General features: G+C 40.0%; 1 protein-coding gene across 1 annotated transcript; it reads left to right on the plus strand.

The window, feature by feature from the left end:
• Positions 1–636: 636 nt before the first annotated feature.
• On the plus strand, positions 637–15710 carry UBXN2B (UBX domain protein 2B). Its single transcript, XM_038766699.1, has 9 exons — positions 637–691; positions 1903–2006; positions 4376–4447; positions 7434–7587; positions 8970–9053; positions 11369–11478; positions 12997–13134; positions 14933–15094; positions 15446–15710. The coding sequence occupies exons 1-9, from the start codon at positions 641–643 to the stop codon at positions 15606–15608; spliced, it is 1038 nt and encodes a 345-aa protein (XP_038622627.1). The 5' UTR covers positions 637–640; the 3' UTR covers positions 15609–15710.
• Positions 15711–21172: the final 5462 nt, after the last annotated feature.

A 21172-nucleotide genomic window follows, 5' to 3' on the forward strand; every position in this document is an offset into this window, starting at 1 on the left:
CAAGGCATGTCTGCCAGCGGGACTCAGTCAATCAGTCAGTAATGTTTATTGAGTTCCTGTCTCCCAGAGGGAAGCAGCGAGGTCTAGTAAAGCCTGGGAGTCAGAGGATAATAATAATAATAATAATGATGGTATTTGTTAAGTTCTTACTACATGCCAAGCACTGTTCTAAGCACTGCTGGGTTCTAGTCTGCTAGGTGACCTTGGGCAAGCCCTTCAACTTCTCTGTGCATCCGTTTCCTCATCTGTAAAATGGGGATTAAATCTTACTCCCTCTAATTTGGATTGTGAGCCCCATGGGATAGGGACTGTGTCTAACGTGATTATCTTGTATCTACCCCAGTGCTTAGTATAGCGCTTGGCATGTAGTATTTAACACATTATTATTATTATTATTCATTGTATGTAACACTAGATGAAAGGAAGATGCCAAAATTCACTCCTTTAAGATCTCTCTCCCACTAAATGTGGTAAGATTCTTTTTTTCCTCTCAAAATTCAAAGCATCCATGGTTGCACTCTTAAACCATTAGCTTTGATTATCTTGTATCTACCCCAGTGCTTAGTATAGCGCTTGGCATGTAGTATTTAACACATTATTATTATTATTATTATTATTCATTGTATGTAACACTAGATGAATGGAAGATGCCAAAATTCACTCCTTTAAGATCTCTCTCCTACTAAATGTGGTAAGATTCTTTTTTTCCTCTCAAAATTCAAAGCATCCATGGTTGCACTCTTAAACCATTAGCTTTGATTATCTTGTATCTACCCCAGTGCTTAGTATAGCACTTGGCATGTAGTATTTAACACATCATTATTATTATTATTATTCATTGTATGTAACACTAGATGAATGGAAGATGCCAAAATTCACTCCTTTAAGATCTCTCTTCTACTAAATGTAAGATTTTTTTTTTTCCTCTCAAAATTCAAAGCATCCATGGTTGCACTCGTAAACCATAAATTTTACCCAGGTTCTTCATGTGTTAATTGTCAAGAGCAGGGCCCTGGTAATCATGGTTTGCCAAAGTCTCTTTCTGGTCTGTAGTCTGGTATGCTTTTTTTTTTTTTGTCTTTTCTTGGCTTACTGACAGTTCTAGCTGTATTCCCCAGTGAGGTTTTTTGGTCTTCAGGGATAAAAATCACTCCTACAGTGTTGTCTCGGGTTTCCTCCATTTGTTCCTGGGGCACATCAGAGGGATTTTACTGCTTTCACAGCCTTCAGCCTGTAATCTTCTCCTGGAGATGTTGCAGTGTTGGCTTTCTTAAAATGGATTTTTAAAAAGTAGCCTAGCTGTTGTGGAAAGATTACGACTGTGAGCTCCATTTGGGACATGAACCGTGTCCAACTTTATTAGCCTGTATCTAACCCAGCACTCAGTATGGTGCCTGGCACATAGTATGCTTAACAAATACTATTTTAAAAAAGTGTGAGAAATCTGAAAAATATATTTAAATACCCTTATATTTCATTTCTGTCCATATTAATTAAAATAGATTTTATAGAAAGTTTGGGGAGAATTGGTACTCAAGCATAATGCTGTGGAAAAAGAAATTTGAACAAATTTAAACGAGTTTGCACAGAATGTGTCATATTCAGCTTCTCTTTGGAAATGTTGTCCAGTAAACTTAGTATAATTGAAAAATATATTTTAATTTAAAGGTTTCTGCATGGGCTACTAAGCTAAAGAGCACCACGAATAGAGAGATGTGGCATTTTTTTAAAGGAGGAAAAAAGTCATTCAGTACATTTCTATTCAAAAAATAGGTATTTTCACCTTGACTCCAAAAGAGTTGCATTTTATTATTCATTTAATATTTATGTGTAACTTTTGTTGGTCAGAAAAGTTGATTATTACCATAACATGCTATATAACAAACATTTTATGTCCTGTAGTTGGCCTTGGCAGAGTTATATGAGGATGAAGTTAAATATAAAACATCTAAATGTGACAAATCCAAAGCTAAAGTGTATAAAAGCCCAAGAACGCCACCTCAAAAGTAAGTATTCTTAAATTTAAAAAAATCCATGAAACCTTTCAAATCCATTAGTTTTGCATTTGCATTAATTTCAAAAATTTGATCTAGAAGGCTGATTTTTAAAAATCACTAATTATGTAAGTGGGAAGGTATAGATATCTTGCCACCAAGATAACTCACTGATTGGCAAACCAAACTTAATTTATGTACTGGGCCTTTTTAGTTAACTCAGAAACACTGGCTTATTGAGAAGTCTCATCTAATAATGAAAAGCAGAATGAGAATCACCCTATCTATATTCAGAGTAATTCAGGAGACGAGAAGCAAACAAGCCAGGATCCCACTGCTGCCTCTGCAGAGGTCTCTGTGGCCATGGATTCCCAAACATAATAATAGTCAATGTCAGTATTTAATCAGCATTGCAAATTGGAAAGAGTATCCACAGAGAGATACAAAGTCACTTGGGCAAGTCACTTCACTTCTGTGTGCCTCAGTTACCTCATCTGTAAAATGGGGATTGAGACTGTGAGCCCCAATTGGGACAGGGACTGTGTCTAATCCGATTTGCCTAGTGCTTAGTACAGTGCCTGGCACATAGCTCTTAACAAATACCACAGTTATTATTATTAGACCTTGATCCCCATGTTGGTACAGGGACTGTATCTGACCTAATTAACTTTTACCTATTCCAGTTCTTAGAACAGTGCTCGACCCTTAGTAAGCACTTAAAAATATTAGTATTATTATTATTGCTATTATTGTTATTTTTATGCTTTCGTTGCCCTTTCCCAAGAACCTAGTGCAATGCTTTGCATCCAGTGGACACTCAGTAAGTACACTATTACTAGTACTACTACAATCCCAGGGTACGTTTTCTTTAAAGAAGCCATGACCTTGTGTTTTTCCCAGCATATTTTATCTCCACATAGGGGTACAGCTTTGAATAATCTGGCCTGATAAGGACAAATATTTCTTGTATCCCATTAGACTGCAAACTCCTTCAGGACAGGGATCGTATCTATCAACTATCTCTGTTGTACTCTCCCAAGCACTTTGTCTAATGCTCTGCGCTAGAGTGCAGTTGCCCTCAAATATCATTGATTGAAATATTTTTAGCATCTTATTCAATGATCTAATTGTGAAGCTATAAATTTGAGAAATGTAAAACTAGATTTAAGAGGCGTTTGCTAACCCAAAATAGTTCCTTAGGTTTCATGAACTAAAGCAAGTTCTGCACTTTTCTTTCATTTCCTAGTATAAATCAGTGTGATCTCATTGATGCCCTCATTGGCAGATATACTACACTTATGAGAAGTGTTTAGATTTCTGCAATAATACTCCTTAGATTGTGAGCCCTCCAGGGGCCAAAGATCTTTCTTAATTGCTCTGGGAGTAGTACAACACTTCAGGCCCTGTAAGGGCTCTAACAGATGATTGATAAGGGCAGTGATGGAGTGCTCCACAGCTCAGTCAAGTCATTGAACACCATGACATCCCTGGATAGCCTTAAATACTTGAATAACAAGCGTTAACTGTGCTAATTATGGAAGAAATAAGGCTACTGACCTGATATTCAGCTGACACTTTAATATCACTTTGGATCAATTTTAATGAGTAATCATATTTTTTAAAATTTATGGTATGTGTGTATTTTTCCATAAATAAGCACTATAATAGCAATAATGCTGTTCCAAATAAAGCAAAAGTCCTTTCAGATTTGTGGTGTTAGCATAATTGTTTGCACAGCATTCTTGTTTGGTAGGCCGATGTGTTTCCTTTTGATATCAATCAGTGGTATTTGTTGCGCGTTTACCATGTACAGAACACTGAACTAATCACGTGGAAGAATTCAAAAGAGCTAATTGACTCTCCAGGAGTTTACAATCCAGCAAGAAGCTTGAGATGCAGTATTTCAAGGTAGCAATACCAGCTAAGGATATGATGGGAGAAAATGAAAAATAATGCTTTCTACTTCTAAAGCAGCTTTAGTTGGATGATGAACAATTGAGTGCCAACTAGATGATTCTGTAGTTTCGTTAAAGTGAATTTCTTAAGGTAATACTAACTGTGGCAAAGGGAAGCAAGAATTTATATTATATAATATATATGTATATATATATATATATATATACATATATATATATATATATAAAATTGTTGACACTAAGATGGTCCTTTCAGTAAAACTGGAGCTGCAAAGGTCAGTTTCTACATCTGTCTTAGCGGCTTGTTTTTCGCTTGCCTTGAGACAGGAACTGTATCCAATCCTTTGATATTCCACTTTCATTGCCGATTTTTTTTTCTCTCTGTAAACAGCAACTAAAGCCAATTAATCAAGAGACTCATTCTCAAAGTAAAATCCTGCAATTGTTTTTTGGGCTTTTTTGCAGTTTAAAGATTGACTCCTTCAGAAGCCTGAGAAACACAGAGAGAAGTATGAGTGATGACAGAGAGAACCGCAGGTACTGTAATACAGGTACTGAACAACTTGTAAAAACTAAAAGTAGTGTCGTTCTCTTCCAAATTTATTTTTGCAAGAAATTAAATAAAAATAAATGATGGCATTTGTTCAGTGCGTACTATGTGCCAGGAACTGTTCTAAGCGCTAGAGTAGGTACAGGGTAATCAGGTTGTTCCACATGGGGCTCACAGGCTTCATCCCGAGTTTAAAGATGAGGTAACTGAGGCACAGAGAAGTTGTGACAAGTGGCAAAGCCAGGATTAGAACCCACAGCTTCTGACTCCCGAGGCCATGCTGCTTCTCCAAAATTCCAAAAAGTTGTTTTGGAGAAGCTTTAACTTTCCCGGGGCCTGACTAGGGTTAGCTTTATGCCAACCTGATCTGACCTTGGGGGTGCCTCTCAGTTCCGTAGGGCCCGTAAGCTTTCCTGAGCCCCTAACCTTCTCACAAGCCCTACGTAATGATGACCGGGACAGAAAATTCTGGAGGAAGAACAAAAGCAAGGTTGTCCTGCATCACTCCTTCTTCCTCTATCTTCATCAGCATGTTTGAGTGTGTGTGTCTCCAGTTGCTCCCCTTTTGATACCTCAGGCACAGCCTCCACCTGTTTCGATTACTGTAAACAAGTATGGAAAAAATAAAATGGACACAGAATATTGGTCAAGGGAAAAAGAGGAGGGTAGAGTTACTAATGGGTTGCCAGTCAGAAGTGGGAAATGCATAAGGAAAGGTGAATGGAGAAATTCATCATTTTTTCCATTCTGAAGGATCAGTCAAAATGGTTTACAGAAAAATAAGCATGGTTACTTAAAAATATGGTTAGGAAAATCCATGTTTGGCAAGAGAAACTTGTATTGATTTCCCATTAGACAAAGCTAGATGTTAGATCCCCTTCAGTGGCCACCCTGTTTCCCTCCCATCGACAACACCCCAATCCGTCAGTCCCACAGACCCAATCCCAACCATTTGTTAATCACACAAGCAGAGCTTTATTATACGTAGCTGTATCTTGTGATAGCACTGCTCTTCGATTACAGAACGCCCTTGAATTTCCTAGTGGGTTACCCCTCTGACCAGCCTGTGGGAACAGCCATGATTATCAATCGTATTTATTGAGCGCTTCCTATATGCAGAGCATTGTACTAAGCGCTTGGAGGAGCACAATACAGAATTAGCAGACACATTCCCTGCCCACAACAAGCTTGTGACTCATCCCCATATAGCCCCTCCTCCCCTCCCCAGATGGACAGCACTTTTGGTTCATCTTTCCCTTCCTCCCCTTAAATCTGCCCTTGGGGCAATCCTGCTCCTTTTGGGGGACATCCGGTATCAGTGGATGCCCGTGATTTCCCCCCCACCCTCCCCAAGCCCCTCACACTTCTCCTCGTAGATTGAGGGCCCTTTTTCCTCTTATCAGTGGCACCCCAGTTCATCTTTCTGTGACTGACAAACGTAGTATTGCTCATGGCATAGTGGATAGAGCACAGGCCTGGTGAGTCAGAAGGCCATAGGTTCTAGACCGTGAGCCCACTGTTGGGTAGGGACCGTCTCTATATGTTGCCGACCTGTACTTCCCAAGGGCTTAGTACAGTGCTCTGCACACAGTAAGTGCTCAGTAAATACAATTGATTGATTGATAATCCCGCTCTGCCACTTGTCTGCTGTGTCACCTTGGGCAAGTCACTACACTTCTCTGTGTCTCAGTTGTCTCATCTGTAAAATGGAGGTTGAGACTGTGAGCCCCAAATGGGACAGGGAGTGTATCCAAGTCGATTTGCTTGTGTCCATCCCAGCGCTGAGTACAGTGCCTGGCACATAGTCAGTGCTTAACAAGTACCGTAATTTTATTCTAGACAGTAAGCCCGGTGTGGGCAGGGATTGTCTCTCTTTATTGCTGAATTGTACTTTCCAAGCACTAGTACAGTGCTCTGCACACAGTAAGCACTCAGTAAATATGATTGAATGAATGAATCCTGCCCTTTCTTCTCTCTTGGGCTGACATCCCACCCTCTTTTGCATATGAAATATCCGGCCCTTCCTCCCGTCAGAGGTGTCCGCTTTTTCCTTCCTATCTGTCAAACATTCCATTCTCCCTTCCATCATGTGGGATGATCTTTCTACCAACCAGAGGTAGCCTGTCCTTTCTCCTTTCTCTTCTTTCTCCCTTCAGAGGTAACCTGTTCTTTTCTGTTCTTAGGGTGCTCTTTGCACCCTGTTGCTTGCTCATTACCGTCATAGCATTATGGGATCATGCAGAACCCCAACACCTCAGCCCAGGCCCCCTGCATCCAGAATCCCTGAGGACCCTGTTCCCTGAAGGTAATGCTAGAGGATGGTACAAAGCGCTTAGTACAGTGCTCTGCACACGGTAAGCGCTCAGTAAATGCGATAGAATGAATACAGAGAAAGGAAGAGACCTATCACTATCCTTACCCTCCAACAGGTTACATTTTAAAGGGGAAAGAGGACAAATTGAAATAAAAACCTAATGGCAGAAGCATATGCAGTCAACCATAGCTGAAAGAGAGATTCACAAGGGCTAAGTGGGTTGATGACAAGTTTGAAGTGACCGGAGTCAGCTGGTACTGGTTTGAGAAGACTTCATGAGCTTGCGGTTGGAGAAGTGACAGAGGCAACTGAGAGAGGGATTGCAGGAGAGGGAACTGGTGACTTGTTTCCCAATCCCTGTCCCCTTAAACCAAGTAGTAAGAGTGAGGAGCCAGGATTCTCAAGAGCGAGCCCAGTCATCTCCCTGAGATATAAGAAGTAGCAGCCAGCTAGCAGGCAGACTCAAGAAGAAGGAACAGTAGCTCATTGTTTTTCTTCTCCCTCACCTTCTCCCCCCAAAAGGTTTTCCTAGAAGTTCCTGCTGAAATATCCCTCATTTGCAGATTGTTTTATTCCAGGCTCGTTGGTTTTTCTAAAATCATACAATTCTCCACTGAATTCAGTTACTTCATTCTGAATAGTTCTTTTGCTTTTCAAAGATTTCACCCCGATGAACAGGAAGCAAGTGGACTGCAAGTAATTGGACCTTCTACTGGTAAAATAGTGAATGAACTTTTCAGAGAGGCTAAGGAGCATGGGGCAGTGCCCCTGGATGAAGCCGCAAGAACTTCTGTTGATGGCCACAAATCTAAAGTAAGAATCAGATACTGTAGTTTATGCTTCTAGTTAGACCTGGGCCTAAAACTACAACTAATTTTTCCTTTTAAAACCACATCCGGATTTTGAGCACACCGAGAAGTGCACAACGTGGATTCTGTTTGTCAAATTTATTTGAGTTCTGAATATGCTTGAATTCTCTGAATTGATCTTTGAGTTTCCTTTCAGATTTTAAAATAACTATTCCATTTAGGGCAATCTGCATATTCTTATTGAAAGATCTACAGTTATTATTTTATTTTTATTTTATAATTTACTTCAATCAGTCACTGGAATTGAGTGCCTGCTGTTTGCAAAGCGCTGTAGTAAGCTCTTGGGAGAGTAAAATTAAGTCGGTGGACATGAACCCTGGCCTCAAGGAATTTATAATGGATTGCATTCTATATTCATGTTTTGGTTCCCTATGAGTTGGTATTTACTAAAACCATTTTTAAATTCTCTACTTGTCTAATTCGATGGGTAGTAAATCCTTCCCAGTTCCCCCACATTCCCATTTTAAAATGCATATTTTGTATGGGAATGGCAAAAGAAATGGGAATTGTTTAGTCTGTAGGGGAAAAGATGGGTTTGGCATTATTGACTGTTCAAGTGTATAGCAGTGTTTATAAAGAGGCTAGATCTACAAATTGTTTCACTTTTACTGAGGTTAAAGTAGCTTGGAGGTGAGATTCATGTAATTTCTTCATTCAAGTGAAACTGCAGGTGCTGTGAAACTACTAGATTAAAAAAAAAAGCAGCTTTGAAAATAAGTTCAATATTTGTTCCTCATGTAGCACCATTTAGAAAATACTTTCTTTCCTGTTTCGTTTTAAAATTTGATTTAAAGCAGTCTTTGTAAGACATGGAAGAAGTCCTTTCATGTGGACAAGTAAAAGTCATTTCCCACAACCTTTGCTTGCATCCTTAAGCATTTTAATGATTTATAAATGCTAATGGTGACTTTGAACCAAGACTGGGGCAGAGTCTTACCAGCTATTGAGTTGTGACTTTAGTGTGGGAAACAATCGGTTTCTCTTAATAGTTTGTTGCTATTCTGTGTAGCTGCGGCCCCGTCCAAGGCTCTATTTCTTGACTCATTTTAGTGGGGGGGAGGGGAAGAGGAATTACTAGGAACATATTGGAATAGTTGATGTACGGTAATGGCCGTCTTCACTTTTTAGCTCAAAAATGCCAGGTGGAGAGGGGAGGATCCAATCCAGCCCCATGTTTTTGATTGAGTTTTGAACTGGCTTCTGGATTCCCTCTCCAGGCCTTGGACCCCATGCCCAAAACAACACAGGATGCAAACATGGCAGACCCCAGGGTGGCCTCAGCCTACTGGTTGGAAATCACTGACCTAATGCATTTTTCATTTGCAGTCGTTTTCTGGTGGTGGTTACAGATTGGGGGACTCCTCTCGGAAGCGATCGGAATATGTCTACGGAGAAAGCCCGCTACAAGATGTAAGTCACCAAGAAGACTTCGAAATATCTTTTTTAAGTCACCTAAAACATGTATTATAGGGTCGAAATTGTGTTATTCTGTAAACAAATTAGAGATTTTCTATTAAAGAATATTAATCTTTTTTCATAATCTTTTATGATTTTCCTAAGTACAAAAAAGTACAGCTAGAAGGTTGTCCAAGTACAAAACTGAAACCCAATATTTGGCTTATAATTCAGCCCAAGTATGAATTTCTCATTTTAAATACCGTAGTTTACTACGTTGAAATACCAGCTACAATTTGAATATACTTTTGAAACCTCTGTTGCTTTCTAACAAAAGCTGTTCAAGTAGCCAAGAAAGCCAGGGATGCTAAAGTGATAGTCTCTCTCTCTCTCTCTCTCTCTCTCTCTCTCTCTCTCTCTCTCTCTCTCTCTCTCTCTCTCTCTCTCTCTATGTATATTTTTGAAACCTAGTGATAATGCTTCTTAAATAAGGGAAAATGTCAATAAAGGAAAGTGCTTAAGAAATACTTTTATAGCTCATACTGGAAAATCTTATGAGAAGGAAAACATTTTATTATTTTTAGTAATGATTGAAATATGGGTTAAATTCAAAATTATTCATCTTAAATTAAACTTTTGAATGTTTCTCTTAGCAAATGGAAAATGAATATTTCCACATTTTACCTTCCTAGCCGTAATTCCTAAGGAAGGGTTATACTAATAAACCACTCGCGTTTTCTTTTCATACATCATGTAGTTGGCAAAGACCCCAGTGCAATTACGTGCATTTCCTATTGGATTTTAATAACAGAAAAGGAGAAAAACAGAGTCAAAGATATGAAAACTGGTGCAGGAATGCATGGTGTTGGAGGAAGAAAGAGTCTTTGGTATAGATTATTCTTATGGCTTGGGCATATCTAATGATACTGACTAATGAATCAACAAATAATGATGGAATTAAACAGTATTTAGCTCTTCTAGGCCACACGTGGTTTACGGATTTGAGATAAGCTAGTTTGGAGTCTGAAAACCTTCCCCAGCCCACAGTTGCTTGCTACAGGACCCAATGTTTTCAGAGTTCAGTTGCAGTAACTGCATTCTCTGCACTCAGTATGTGCCAGGCACTGTAATAAGCACTGGGGTGGATATAAGCAAATCATGTTGAACACAGTCTCTGTCCCACATGGAATTTAGTCTTAATCCCCATTTTACAGATGAGGTAACTGAGGCACAGAGAAGTGAAGTGTCTTGCCCAGTGTTACCCAGCAGACAAGCAGCAGAGCTGGGATTAGAACCCCGGTCCTTCTGACTCCTAAACCCATAAGCCCATGCTGTAAACACTGTGGATTTGCCTGAGAAAAATCTTTAAACCGAATAGTGAAAAATCCCAATTAGCCCCCTTAATTCCATGAAAATAATATTACATGAAAAATGCTGTAAAAACAAAATAGAGGTTGCCCTTAATAAATAATGTAGAGCACATTAAGGCATTCAACAGATCCAAAAAAGAGGCCATAAAACTACCCTGCATACTCACATAATTAACTCACTTCTTTGCGGTTTTTGTTGTCTTAAAACATGGATGGGGTGGTTATGTTGGTTATATAAGAATTGCGTCTAGCAGTAAGGAATGGAGGAGAAAAAAGAGGTGAGGTCTGGAGGTACGGAGGAGAAAATGAGAGGAGATGAAAGAGGGTGGCGAGAGGGCACTTAAGACTGTCTCTTCTGTTGTACTCTCCCAAGCTCTGCATACAGTAGACACTCAGTGAAATCATTCTTCCATCCTGCTGCACTGTTAGATTCTCAACCTCTTTTTTTGTGTGTGGTGTTTGTTAAGCACTTAATATATGTCAAGCACCGCCCTAAGCGCTGGAGTAGATACCAGTCAATCAGGTCAGATGCAGTTCCTGTCCCACATAAGGCTCACAGTCTAAACATCTGCTACTATCACTACTTACAGTTGTATGGTAGAAAAAATAATTCTTTCCTCCCCCAAAATTGCATTATATGGTCGTGGCCATTTATGTGAGTAAATAAGGTATATCCAAGGTTAATTATTTGATTTAAGCACACCTTACTTTTATAACATGTATTTCTGTAATCATCCATTTTGGGACTGGTGACGGAACCTGAAATGCAAATGTAAAGTCGGCAAGGTAAATAAGGGATTTCCCTGGGTTTTCTCTGCCATGACTACTGTCTCCAAATGATTAAATTGCCCTATTTTAAATTAAATGCACCAACCAATAAGTTACTCTGAAACAAGAAAAGTGATTAACTGGAGTTTTATTTGGTGATTTTATAGTTCTCATTTGTCTTTTGCTTAATAGGTCCAAATTTTGCTTAAACTGTGGAGCAATGGATTCAGTTTAGATGATGGAGAATTGAGATCCTACAGTGACCCAACAAATGCTCAGTTTCTGGAATCTGTTAAAAGAGGGTAAGATGTAGCTGCAGTTTCTTAACAGATATCCTACCATGAGGAGAAGTGGGGACTAAGTAAAAGGTCTCTTTTTTTAAGGATAAAATAGTGGTTGCTGGAAGTTCACCATTCACCATACACGAAAAAAGTGGGTAGCCACGTGTGATTTCTAAGAATTTACAAGGTATCTTACTATCTTCAATAAACACAGTCATGTTTAATTCACTGAGAAGCAGTCTGTGTTGTAAACATATGATGTCTTTCTTTTTTAAAAAGAATTGAAGAATTTAGGACTTTTGGCCACTTACAATTCCTGAAAAATGTCATCTAAGACTTTTGAATCTCCTGCCAAAGCTTTCATCTTTATTAAAATCAAAATTCACTGGTTGGAGTAGAATGTAGCTTTCCATCTGTTAAGCCATTCCCCTGCTTACTGTTGACAAGGTGACACCCAGTGCAGGTATGCCTAAATTCAGCATCTTATTTTAGAAATCTTTTGAGGGGCATTTACTCCTGGCAAATAATTTCAAGAGATCAGTATGAGAAAATGCTAAATTTTAGTTATCCTCAGTTTTGAAATGTAACCAGTCTTACATATGCTCTTGTTCTCTTTCTATAGAAATGTCTTCATGGTTTATTTTTGAGGTCCTCAACTTCAAATAATACTTTTGCACCATAATAGCACTTTTCTACTTTTGAGTCGTATCCTCCTTGTAGGTATTTGCAGAACTATTGTTTTATTATTCATGTGTAAATGAGAAGAAATAATGGTGTATATAGTACTCACTGGGTGCATTGTACTGAACAAATCACTCAAGTATTAGGGATTCATTCATTGTCGTATTTATTGAGCACTTACTGTGTGCAGAGCACTGTACTAAGCGCTTGATTTGAGCGCTGTTTGCAAAGTAGTAGTGCCCTTTAAGGCAAATGTGGAAGGGACACTGCCAGCATATTTGGGATATCCAGTGGATACCATACTGGCCCATTCTGCCCGGCTTGAACTAAATTCTAGGACTGTAGTTTCTGAGTTGAGCTTGGGACCAGGGAAGGCTGGGATGGGGTCTGAGTGCTGTTTTCACCAAGGGGCTCTACCATGCATTTGTAGTAGGTTCACTAGATTCTGAGACTGAGTTGTCATTAGTAGTTGGGGAACCCTTCAAGCAGTATTTAGTGATAGGAATCTGAAATAGAGTACCATTTTTTCATCCCAGTTCCTGTATTTGAATTTTGTTAATGTGACCAAATGGTATTTTCATTATCACAAGTTACAAAGAGCCCAAGTGCATGCTATGAGGAGGGACCTCTGTAGGTAAAGACAATTAAAACCTTTTTAACAAAATGAGGGGCACAGAGCTTGATTAGTTGATGGAATTACTTCTGGGAAAATCATTTTCTTTGGGAAACTTTTCCACCTGCACCAATAAGAATACATTGCTGGCCTCCTCAGTCCCCAGTTTGGCTGTAATAATTTGAGTTCTGCTGTACTTCTTTTTTTAAATCGCAGTCTGAAGTACTTGGTCTTTATCTTTTAAGAGAAATCCCTCTGGAGCTTCAGCGATTGGTCCATGGAGGACAGGTGAACTTGGATATGGAAGACCACCAAGAGCAAGAGTATATTAAACCCAGATTGAGATTCAAAGCTTTCAGTGGAGAAGGGCAAAAACTTGGAAGGTAAACCAAAAATAAAATAAATTTTGGTGCATGATTTGGTGAACAAGAAACTCTAGATAATGTGAATTGAATGTATAGCAGATAAAATGATGTGTGCAAAATTACAGGCAAACGATAAAAACTGAAAGTCTGTATTTTAAAGAAAACTTTTTGTTGTTGAACAATGCCATCGTAAAATGTTGGGGAATATTACCAATTTCCGTGAGTTTGGTCAGGTGAGTGCTATAAGAAACTGAAACGGGTTAGTCCTTTGTTTTTGAAATTGTTCATACTTTTTCTCCTCTGTCCTAAAGGAAAGTTATGTATAACAATGATACTTCAGAGTCAGTGCTGAGGAGGTGGATGTGAAAGAATGAATACCTTTCTAGAATAACTTATTACATTAAGCAAAAAAAAAGCCCATCAGAACTCAACTTTGTTTCTCTAAAAGCTTTTGGATCAGGAAGTTTGTTAGTATATCATTTGGAAGCTTACGCTATAAACCAAGTGAAAAATGTGATGTTTCAGAACTCATAATGCCTGGTTTTACTTTGGCATTCAAATTATGGATTGTACTTCAGACATTGGGCATCTTTGGTTATATACAGAACAGCATATTTTTGGAAGAAATGGCAGTGGATATGCTTGTATCATTGGGCTTGTGGGCAGGATTCAATCAAGCAATGGTATTTATTGAGCACTTAATATGTACCAAGAGTTCTGTACTAAGCACGTGGGAGAGTAAAATACAACAGAGTTGGTAGACAAATGTTCCTGCTCTCAAGGAGCTTGCAGTCTAGGGAGGAGACAGACATTAAAATAAATTATGGCTATATACTTAAGTGCCTTGGCCTGAGGGTAGGGTGAATATCAAGTGCTTAAAGGGTTACAGATCCAAGTGCAAAGGTGATGCAGAAAGGTGAGGGAGTTGGGAAAATGAAGGCTTAGGCCTCTTGGAGGAGCTGTGATTTTAATAAGACTTTGAAGGGGGAGAGATGTTCTAGTAGAGTCAATACTAACATTTGGGTTTTCTCTGCTGTGGAGCTCATTGGAGCTCATTGAGAGCTCCACATCTACATTACAGAAAAACTGACTATTCCACATTTTGGCTTTTCAGCCACATCCATCCAGTTAGCAATAGGTGTTCCAAAAAAGAAAGGGATGTATATCCATTTGGAAGATTATCATAAGGAAAATGCAGGAGGATATTAACAGTTAAGATATACTGTCAGATTTGGCATGAGACTTATTTTACTCCTAAGTATAGGCTTCAGGGTTAGGAATTCTTTACCTACCTTTAAATTCTGTTGAGACAAATGTTTTAGAGAGGGTTTTAATTTTATTCAGATAATTCCAACTTTCTGACAATAAATGGGATGCACGAAGACCAATTCCCAATCTCAAGGCTGCCGAGTGCATCTTAGAGCTCATTACCGAAATAAAAATGCAGGTCTGTTCAGGACAGAGGGGTACATGTGGTCACCAAACATCGAGAGGGGAAGGTGGAAATAGAGTTGGAACAATGCAGGGCAACTTTTAAAGGGAAAAATCTTTTTTTTATTTTCTGTGCCCAAGCAGAGTATAGAATGTTTCCTAATGTAGGAGGTGGGTACAAAGAATTACACAGAAAGAAATGAGAGCATGGAACAGAAGTGCTCTCAACTGCTACTTGGGCCAGTAGAGTTGTCATTGTTGAAGAAGATTGAGAATGATCTTGTTGCTAGATGAATGCATTGTATTCTCCTCCCCTCGTGGTATTTTAAAGCTAGAAGATGCTGGTCTTTGTGCTATTTCTTTAATTTTTTTTTTGATCCTTTAGTCTGACTCCTGAAATAGTTAGTACACCATCTTCTCCAGAAGAGGAAGATAAATCAATTCTGAATGCAGTTGTCCTAATTGATGATTCTGCGCCAACCACAAAAGTCCAGATCAGATTAGCAGATGGAAGCCGCTTAATACAAAGATTCAATCACACACATAGGTAAGGTTTTACATCTCAGGCATAAAGAATACTTGATGTGTAAAAATACACATTTTTATAAGACAAGTATTTTGCCGTCTAGTTTAATTGATCCTAGTGAGATGTTGAATGACCTGAGTGGTATATAAAGGTAAACCATTTGGAACCACTTTTGGAATGGTATGCACTTTATGAAAGATAATAAGTGGGAAATAAATACCTTTGAGCCTGTCTGGGTCAAACCATAGTTGTGAAAAAAAATAGATGTACAGGATTTTAAACAATGGCATGCAGCATGTTTAGGAGATGAAAGGTTAAATACCATTCAACTTTAGTTTGATCTTCTGGTGTTTTATGGTATTCTCTCATCAGGATTATGGATGTCCGAGACTTTATTGTTCAGTCCCGCCCTGAATTTGCAACCATGAACTTTGTTCTTGTGACTTCATTTCCAAACAAAGAGTTAACAGATGAAAGCTTGATGCTACAAGAAGCAGATGTACTTAATACTGTGATACTTCAGCAACTAAAGTAATTCTGCTCCTGTCAGTGCAATAGCTTGTGGGGACAAGCAACGTGCCATATTTTAAAAAATAACAACAGTGGTAATAATAAATGTTTCCAGGTTCAAGAAAAATGGAAACCATCTTTTTGTTCTATTTGTGTAGACAAGTTTTATTTTTTTAATACTGTACTGTCTTCCGGCCTTAATATACTTGAAACTGGTTTGAAATTTGATTTATATTTTTCCATAGCTGTGCATGCTTTGGTTCTCAATCACAGGACAAACTATTTAGTGATGCCCACTGAATTGCATGACAGTTTGTCTTCTAGATGCACCAACTCACTCATCTCCTGTGCAAAATAGTAGAATTTAAGTTAATTTTACTTTTATTCCCTCCCCCATGAAGATTTTTGTATATCCTTAATTTATTTTATAACTAAATGAGTAATTTAAAGAATCCAGTTACATTTTCAGATCTATATAATATTTCTCTGATTTAACTGCCATCATTACAGGAAAACAAACCATTCAAAATATGAGCAATCTTCAAAGACATGTGACGAGTAGTGTCATCAACAAATGGGGCTGTATCAAAGGATTTTAATGGTGTAGATTTTCTGAGAAGTATGTGAAAAGTGTAGATATTCAACTTTGGTTAATGAGCCAAGTGAAGTAAATAAAATCATTTCTCTGGAAATGGGTTAGCCTCCCTCCAAGAAGAAATAGCCTGGAAATGAACACTTTGTTAAAAAGTAAATTAAGTCTTCCTGGGAGTTACATAAACTGCCCAAAATGATAATTTACTTCTAATAACCACTTATTATTCAAAAGGGTATTTTATTCCTCTTATTCCAATAGAAGAAATTTAGCTAAAATCTCATCACATTCCTTTATGACATTCTTGTGGCCTCCATTTTACCATTTGAAACACAGATGGTTACACTTTCATACACATTATGTAAGGTTGTGTTTTGAAATACACGACATTGCATTAAAAGGCACATCAAATCTCAAATAATGAAACTTACCCTCATTTAATCTGTTTCCTTTTTAACCCTTAGAGAATATCATTGTTCCTGAAATCCCATTATTAATTCTCTGTCAATATAATTTATTTTAAATTATACCTTCAAAAAAAGATATTTTCACACAGTCTTGTAGGGAACACATGTATGAAATCAGAATTGCTTTTGTATTGCAATTGTTGGCATGATTGTGTAATCACCAAAGTTCTTCATGAATGCTCATCAATAAAGAAAAAGAAAATTTTAGTTGAGTGCATGGTCAGTGTTTCTCAAAACTTCCTTTATCTGTTCTTTTTATTATCTGTAAGCTTTTATGATTTTCTAAGGTGTTTGAGTTGAACAGAGTGGAATGAAGTTGGACCTAGCTTTCATTGGTTACACTAAGAAAAAGGACAAAGATACTGAACAAGTGTTCATTAATCCTCCTAATCCTAATCCTACTCTACCTCTCAGCTGCCTTCGACACTGTGGACCACCCCCTTCTCCTCAACACACTATCCGACCTTGGCTTCACAGACTCCATCCTCTCCCAGTTCTCCTCATCTCTCCAGCTGTTCATTCTCAGTCTCCTTTGTGGGCTCCTCCTCCCCCTACCATCCCCTTACTGTAGGGGTTCCTCAAGGGTCAGTTCTTGGTCCTCTTCTGTTCTCTATCTACACTCACTCCCTTGGTGAACTCATTTGCTCCCACAGCTTCAACTATCATCTCTACGCTGATGACATCCAAATCTACATCTCTACCCCTGCTCTCTCTCCCTCCCTTCAGGCTCGTGTCTCCTCCTGCCTTCAGGACATCTCCATCTGGATGTCTGCCTACCATCTAAAACTCAATATGTCCAAGACTGAACTCCTTATCTTCCCTCCCAAACCCTGCCCTCTCCCTGACTTTCCCATCACTGTTGACGGCACTACCGTCCTTCCCGTCTCACAAGCCCGCAACCTTGGTGTCATCCGCGACTCCGCTCTCTCGTTCGCCCCTCACATCCAAGCCGTCACCAAAACCTGCCGGTCTCAGCTCCGCAACATTGCCAAGATCCGCCCTTTCCTCTCCATCCAAACCGCTACCCTGCTCGTTCAAGCTCTCATCCTATCCCGTCTGGACTACTGCATCAGCCTCCTCTCCAATCTCCCATCCTCTTGTCTCTCCCCACTTCAATCCATACTTCACACTGCTGCCCGGATTGTCTTTGTCCAGAAATGCTCTGGGCATGTTACTGCCCTCAAAAATCTCCAGTGGCTACCAATCAACCTATGCATCAGACAGAAACTCCCCACCCTCGGCTTCAAGGCTTTCCATCACCTCGCCCCCTCCTACCTCACCTCCCTTCTCTCCTTCTCCAGCCCAACCCGCACCCTCCGCTCCTCTGCTGCTAATCTCCTCACCGTGCCTCGTTCTCGCCTGTCCCGCCATCGACCCCCGGCCCATGTCATGCCCCTGGCCTGGAATGCCCTCCCTCCCTACATCTGCCAAGCTAGCTCTCTTCCTCCATTCAAGGCCCAACTGAGAGCTCACCTCCACCAGGAGGCCTTCCCAGACTGAGCCCCCTCCTTCCTCTCCCCCTCCTCCGCTCCATCCTCCCCGCCTTACCTCCTTCCCTTCCCCACAGCACCTGTATATATGTATTATATGTTTGTATGTATTTATTACCATATTTATTTTACTTGTACATATCTATTCTATTTATTTTATTTTGTTAATATGTTTTGTTTTGTTCTCTGTTTCCCCCCTCTAGACTGTGAGCCCACTGTTGGGTAGGGACTGTCTCTATATGTTGCCAACTCGTACTTCCCAAGAGCTTAGTACAGTGCTCTGCACACAGTAAGCGCTCAATAAATATGATTGATTTTTTCCCCTAATAACTACCTATTTGTCCTAAGTATAACAGTTAAATAGTCCTTAGCTATTAACATTCCTGTGAAAACACCGAATGCAGCTGTATGTTATTTGCAACTAACAGTAATTGCTTAGAAGCTACGTGGAAAGTGACTGGTGTGGTTGGGAGTGGGTCTCAATCAGCTTGTGAGTGAATATATTCCCTTCAGGTGGCCAGAAGACTCAGTTGCAAAAGCCTCTGGGCTAATCTGTTGGGAGGCTTGGGTAGGTCCGGGACCACCTTTTCCTCCCAGGAGTCTCTAAATGAACCTTTCCCTCTCCAGTTTTGTTTCTTGGCAAGAGGAAACAGCTGCCCTCCTGAAGCTCCTCCAGCTTCTCTCCAGTGAGTTGACTTGTTAAACCCAGGATAACCTGAGCAGGGTACTCACCTCAAAGCCATATGTCTGTGGGGTGCCTACCAACCCACCCCTGCTTTCAAAAACCTATTGTGGTCAATCCTTTTGAATGTATATATATCTATATCTACTTATCTAATTTTATATGTATAGTTGTGTGTAAACTATATACTTTTTCTTATCTAACTATATATAAAGAGATATCTAGTATGTATCTATATCAATATATACTTATCTAACTATATATAGTTAGATATATGTAGTTATATATATAGTTAGATAAGTATATATCGATATAGATACATACTAGATAGATATCTCTTTATATATAGTTAGATAAGAAAAAGTATATATATAGTTTAAACACACACACACACACACACATATAGTTAAGAAAGTTTACTGAATTTGAATTCAGGGCCTATTACTGACGTAAAGGTAATGTTAAAAAAATTGCAGGGCCCAGGACAAAATGTCCAACAAAAGTATATCTCCTACCTCCCCTGATTTTTGCTTTTCTCTTTACTCTCTCACTACTCTCAATGTTTCTTTTCCCCTTTCCATTCTTCTGTCCATCATCCTACTTTACCATGTAGTTCTCTCACCTCTTTCTGTCCCTTTGACCCTATTTCCCAACTCCCCCATTTCCTTCCCCTCTTATCACCTCATTGTCCACCTTCAGAATCCAGTCTTTTCCCTAAATCCACCCATTCACTCTGGAGAGCTGCTAATCACAGCTCAGAATTTACAGATTTCCCCAGCTGGGAGCTACTGAGTCACCACCTATTAGGGAAACCTGTGTTGGCCACTGGGTCTACAGATCAAGTGCTGCATCTCTGGACTTTCTTTTTCCTAGCCCCACTGTGTGCCCTCAGTCCCTGCCCTCTGATCCTCCCACTCTGCCCCCCACACCCTTCTTATTTCACTCCCATCCTTCCAACCCCTCTTCCCCACTCCATCCCTGTCATCCTGTCTAGCGCTGCTCCTGAACCCCCTCCCCACCCCACTGGCTGCCACCAGCTCACTCCCATTCAACCCCTTCCTACCCTTCGCACCATCCCCACCCATGCACCCCTCCCACAGCATCAGTCAAGTGTGGCCTGTGGAACCCCCCCGACTCCATCAAGGGAAAGCTTTCCTTCATCATTGACCTCTTCCTGACCCATTTACTGCTCCTCCTCACAGTCACTGAAACCTGGCTCTCCAGATAACACAGCCTCATCTCCCCTGACAGTCTCTATAGAGGAGCCATCATCTTCTCCCACTCTCCAGACTCACTGGGAAAGGGGGATAAGTCAGCTTGCTTCTCACTCCCCAGTGGCACTTTCACACCATCCACCTCCCCATCCCTCTCTTTACCTTACTTTGAAGCCCATATCAATTGGCTCTACCACCCACTCAAATCACTAGTCATGGTCACCTGCCCCTAGGATCCACCCTCTACTTTCTTAATCATTTTGATTCCTTAATCCATGGTATTGAACACTTACTATTACAATATAACTGAGTTAGACACATTCTTCCTCTCACTCTCCATCCCTATATTGGGGGCTTCAGTATCCATGTGGATGTCCCCGATGATCCTTCCACTGTCCACCTCCTGTCACTCTCTATTCCAATGAAATCGTGCCCCACCCCACTGTATACACATGGGCACGCACTTGATCCTCTAATTTCTGGTAACTGTATAATCTCTAACCTCACCAATTCAGAAATTGTTCCATCAGACCACAATCTCCTCACTTGTCTTTCCTATTCACCCACCCCCACAAATACGTTCTTTTCCCTCACAGAGACCTCCATTCTTTTGACCCCCTCTTATACTCTGCATCCAACCTACCCCATTTGGCCTCGGTACCCAAAACACCTCCTTCTGACACACACATCCTCCCCCCTAAACTCAACTACCTTGCTCCCCTGTCCCTCCACTGGTCTTATACTGCTAACCAGCAACCCTGCATCATCTTCATAATATTTTTCTTCCGCCCCTGTGCCCAAGCTGTGGAATACTATTGGTGAAAATCCAGACATCTCTCTGACCTTGTCCACCTTAAATTCATTCTTATCTGCTTCAGTTCAGCCCTCCCTACTGCCTGGCAACAATATTTCTCCTTCCTAATTCACTCCTGTACCCACTGCCCCCACCAGCTGTTCCAGACATTTAACTTTCTCCGCAAATCTCCTGTCCTCCTGCCTGCACCATCTCTTTCCCCTAATGACCTGGCCATATGTTTTGATCAACAAAATTGAAACCAATCAAAAATGATCTCCCTAAAATCCACCCTTTCCAGTCCCCCATCCTTCTCATTCTCTTCCACTCACTGTACTAAGCATTTGGGAG

Source organism: Tachyglossus aculeatus, chromosome 25 (genome assembly GCF_015852505.1).
Source record: "Tachyglossus aculeatus isolate mTacAcu1 chromosome 25, mTacAcu1.pri, whole genome shotgun sequence".
In the NCBI taxonomy this organism is placed as follows: domain Eukaryota; kingdom Metazoa; phylum Chordata; class Mammalia; order Monotremata; family Tachyglossidae; genus Tachyglossus; species Tachyglossus aculeatus.

Excerpts from the sequence above, each read along its gene's own strand:
- UBXN2B (XM_038766699.1), top strand. The coding sequence starts at position 641 with ATGGAAGATGCCAAAATTCACTCCTTTAAGATCTCTCTCCTACTAAAT. Across the intron at positions 692-1,902 it reads TCTCTCTCCTACTAAATGTG|TTGGCCTTGGCAGAGTTATA; the intron begins GTAAGATTCTTT and ends TATGTCCTGTAG. Across the intron at positions 2,007-4,375 it reads CCAAGAACGCCACCTCAAAA|TTTAAAGATTGACTCCTTCA; the intron begins GTAAGTATTCTT and ends GCTTTTTTGCAG.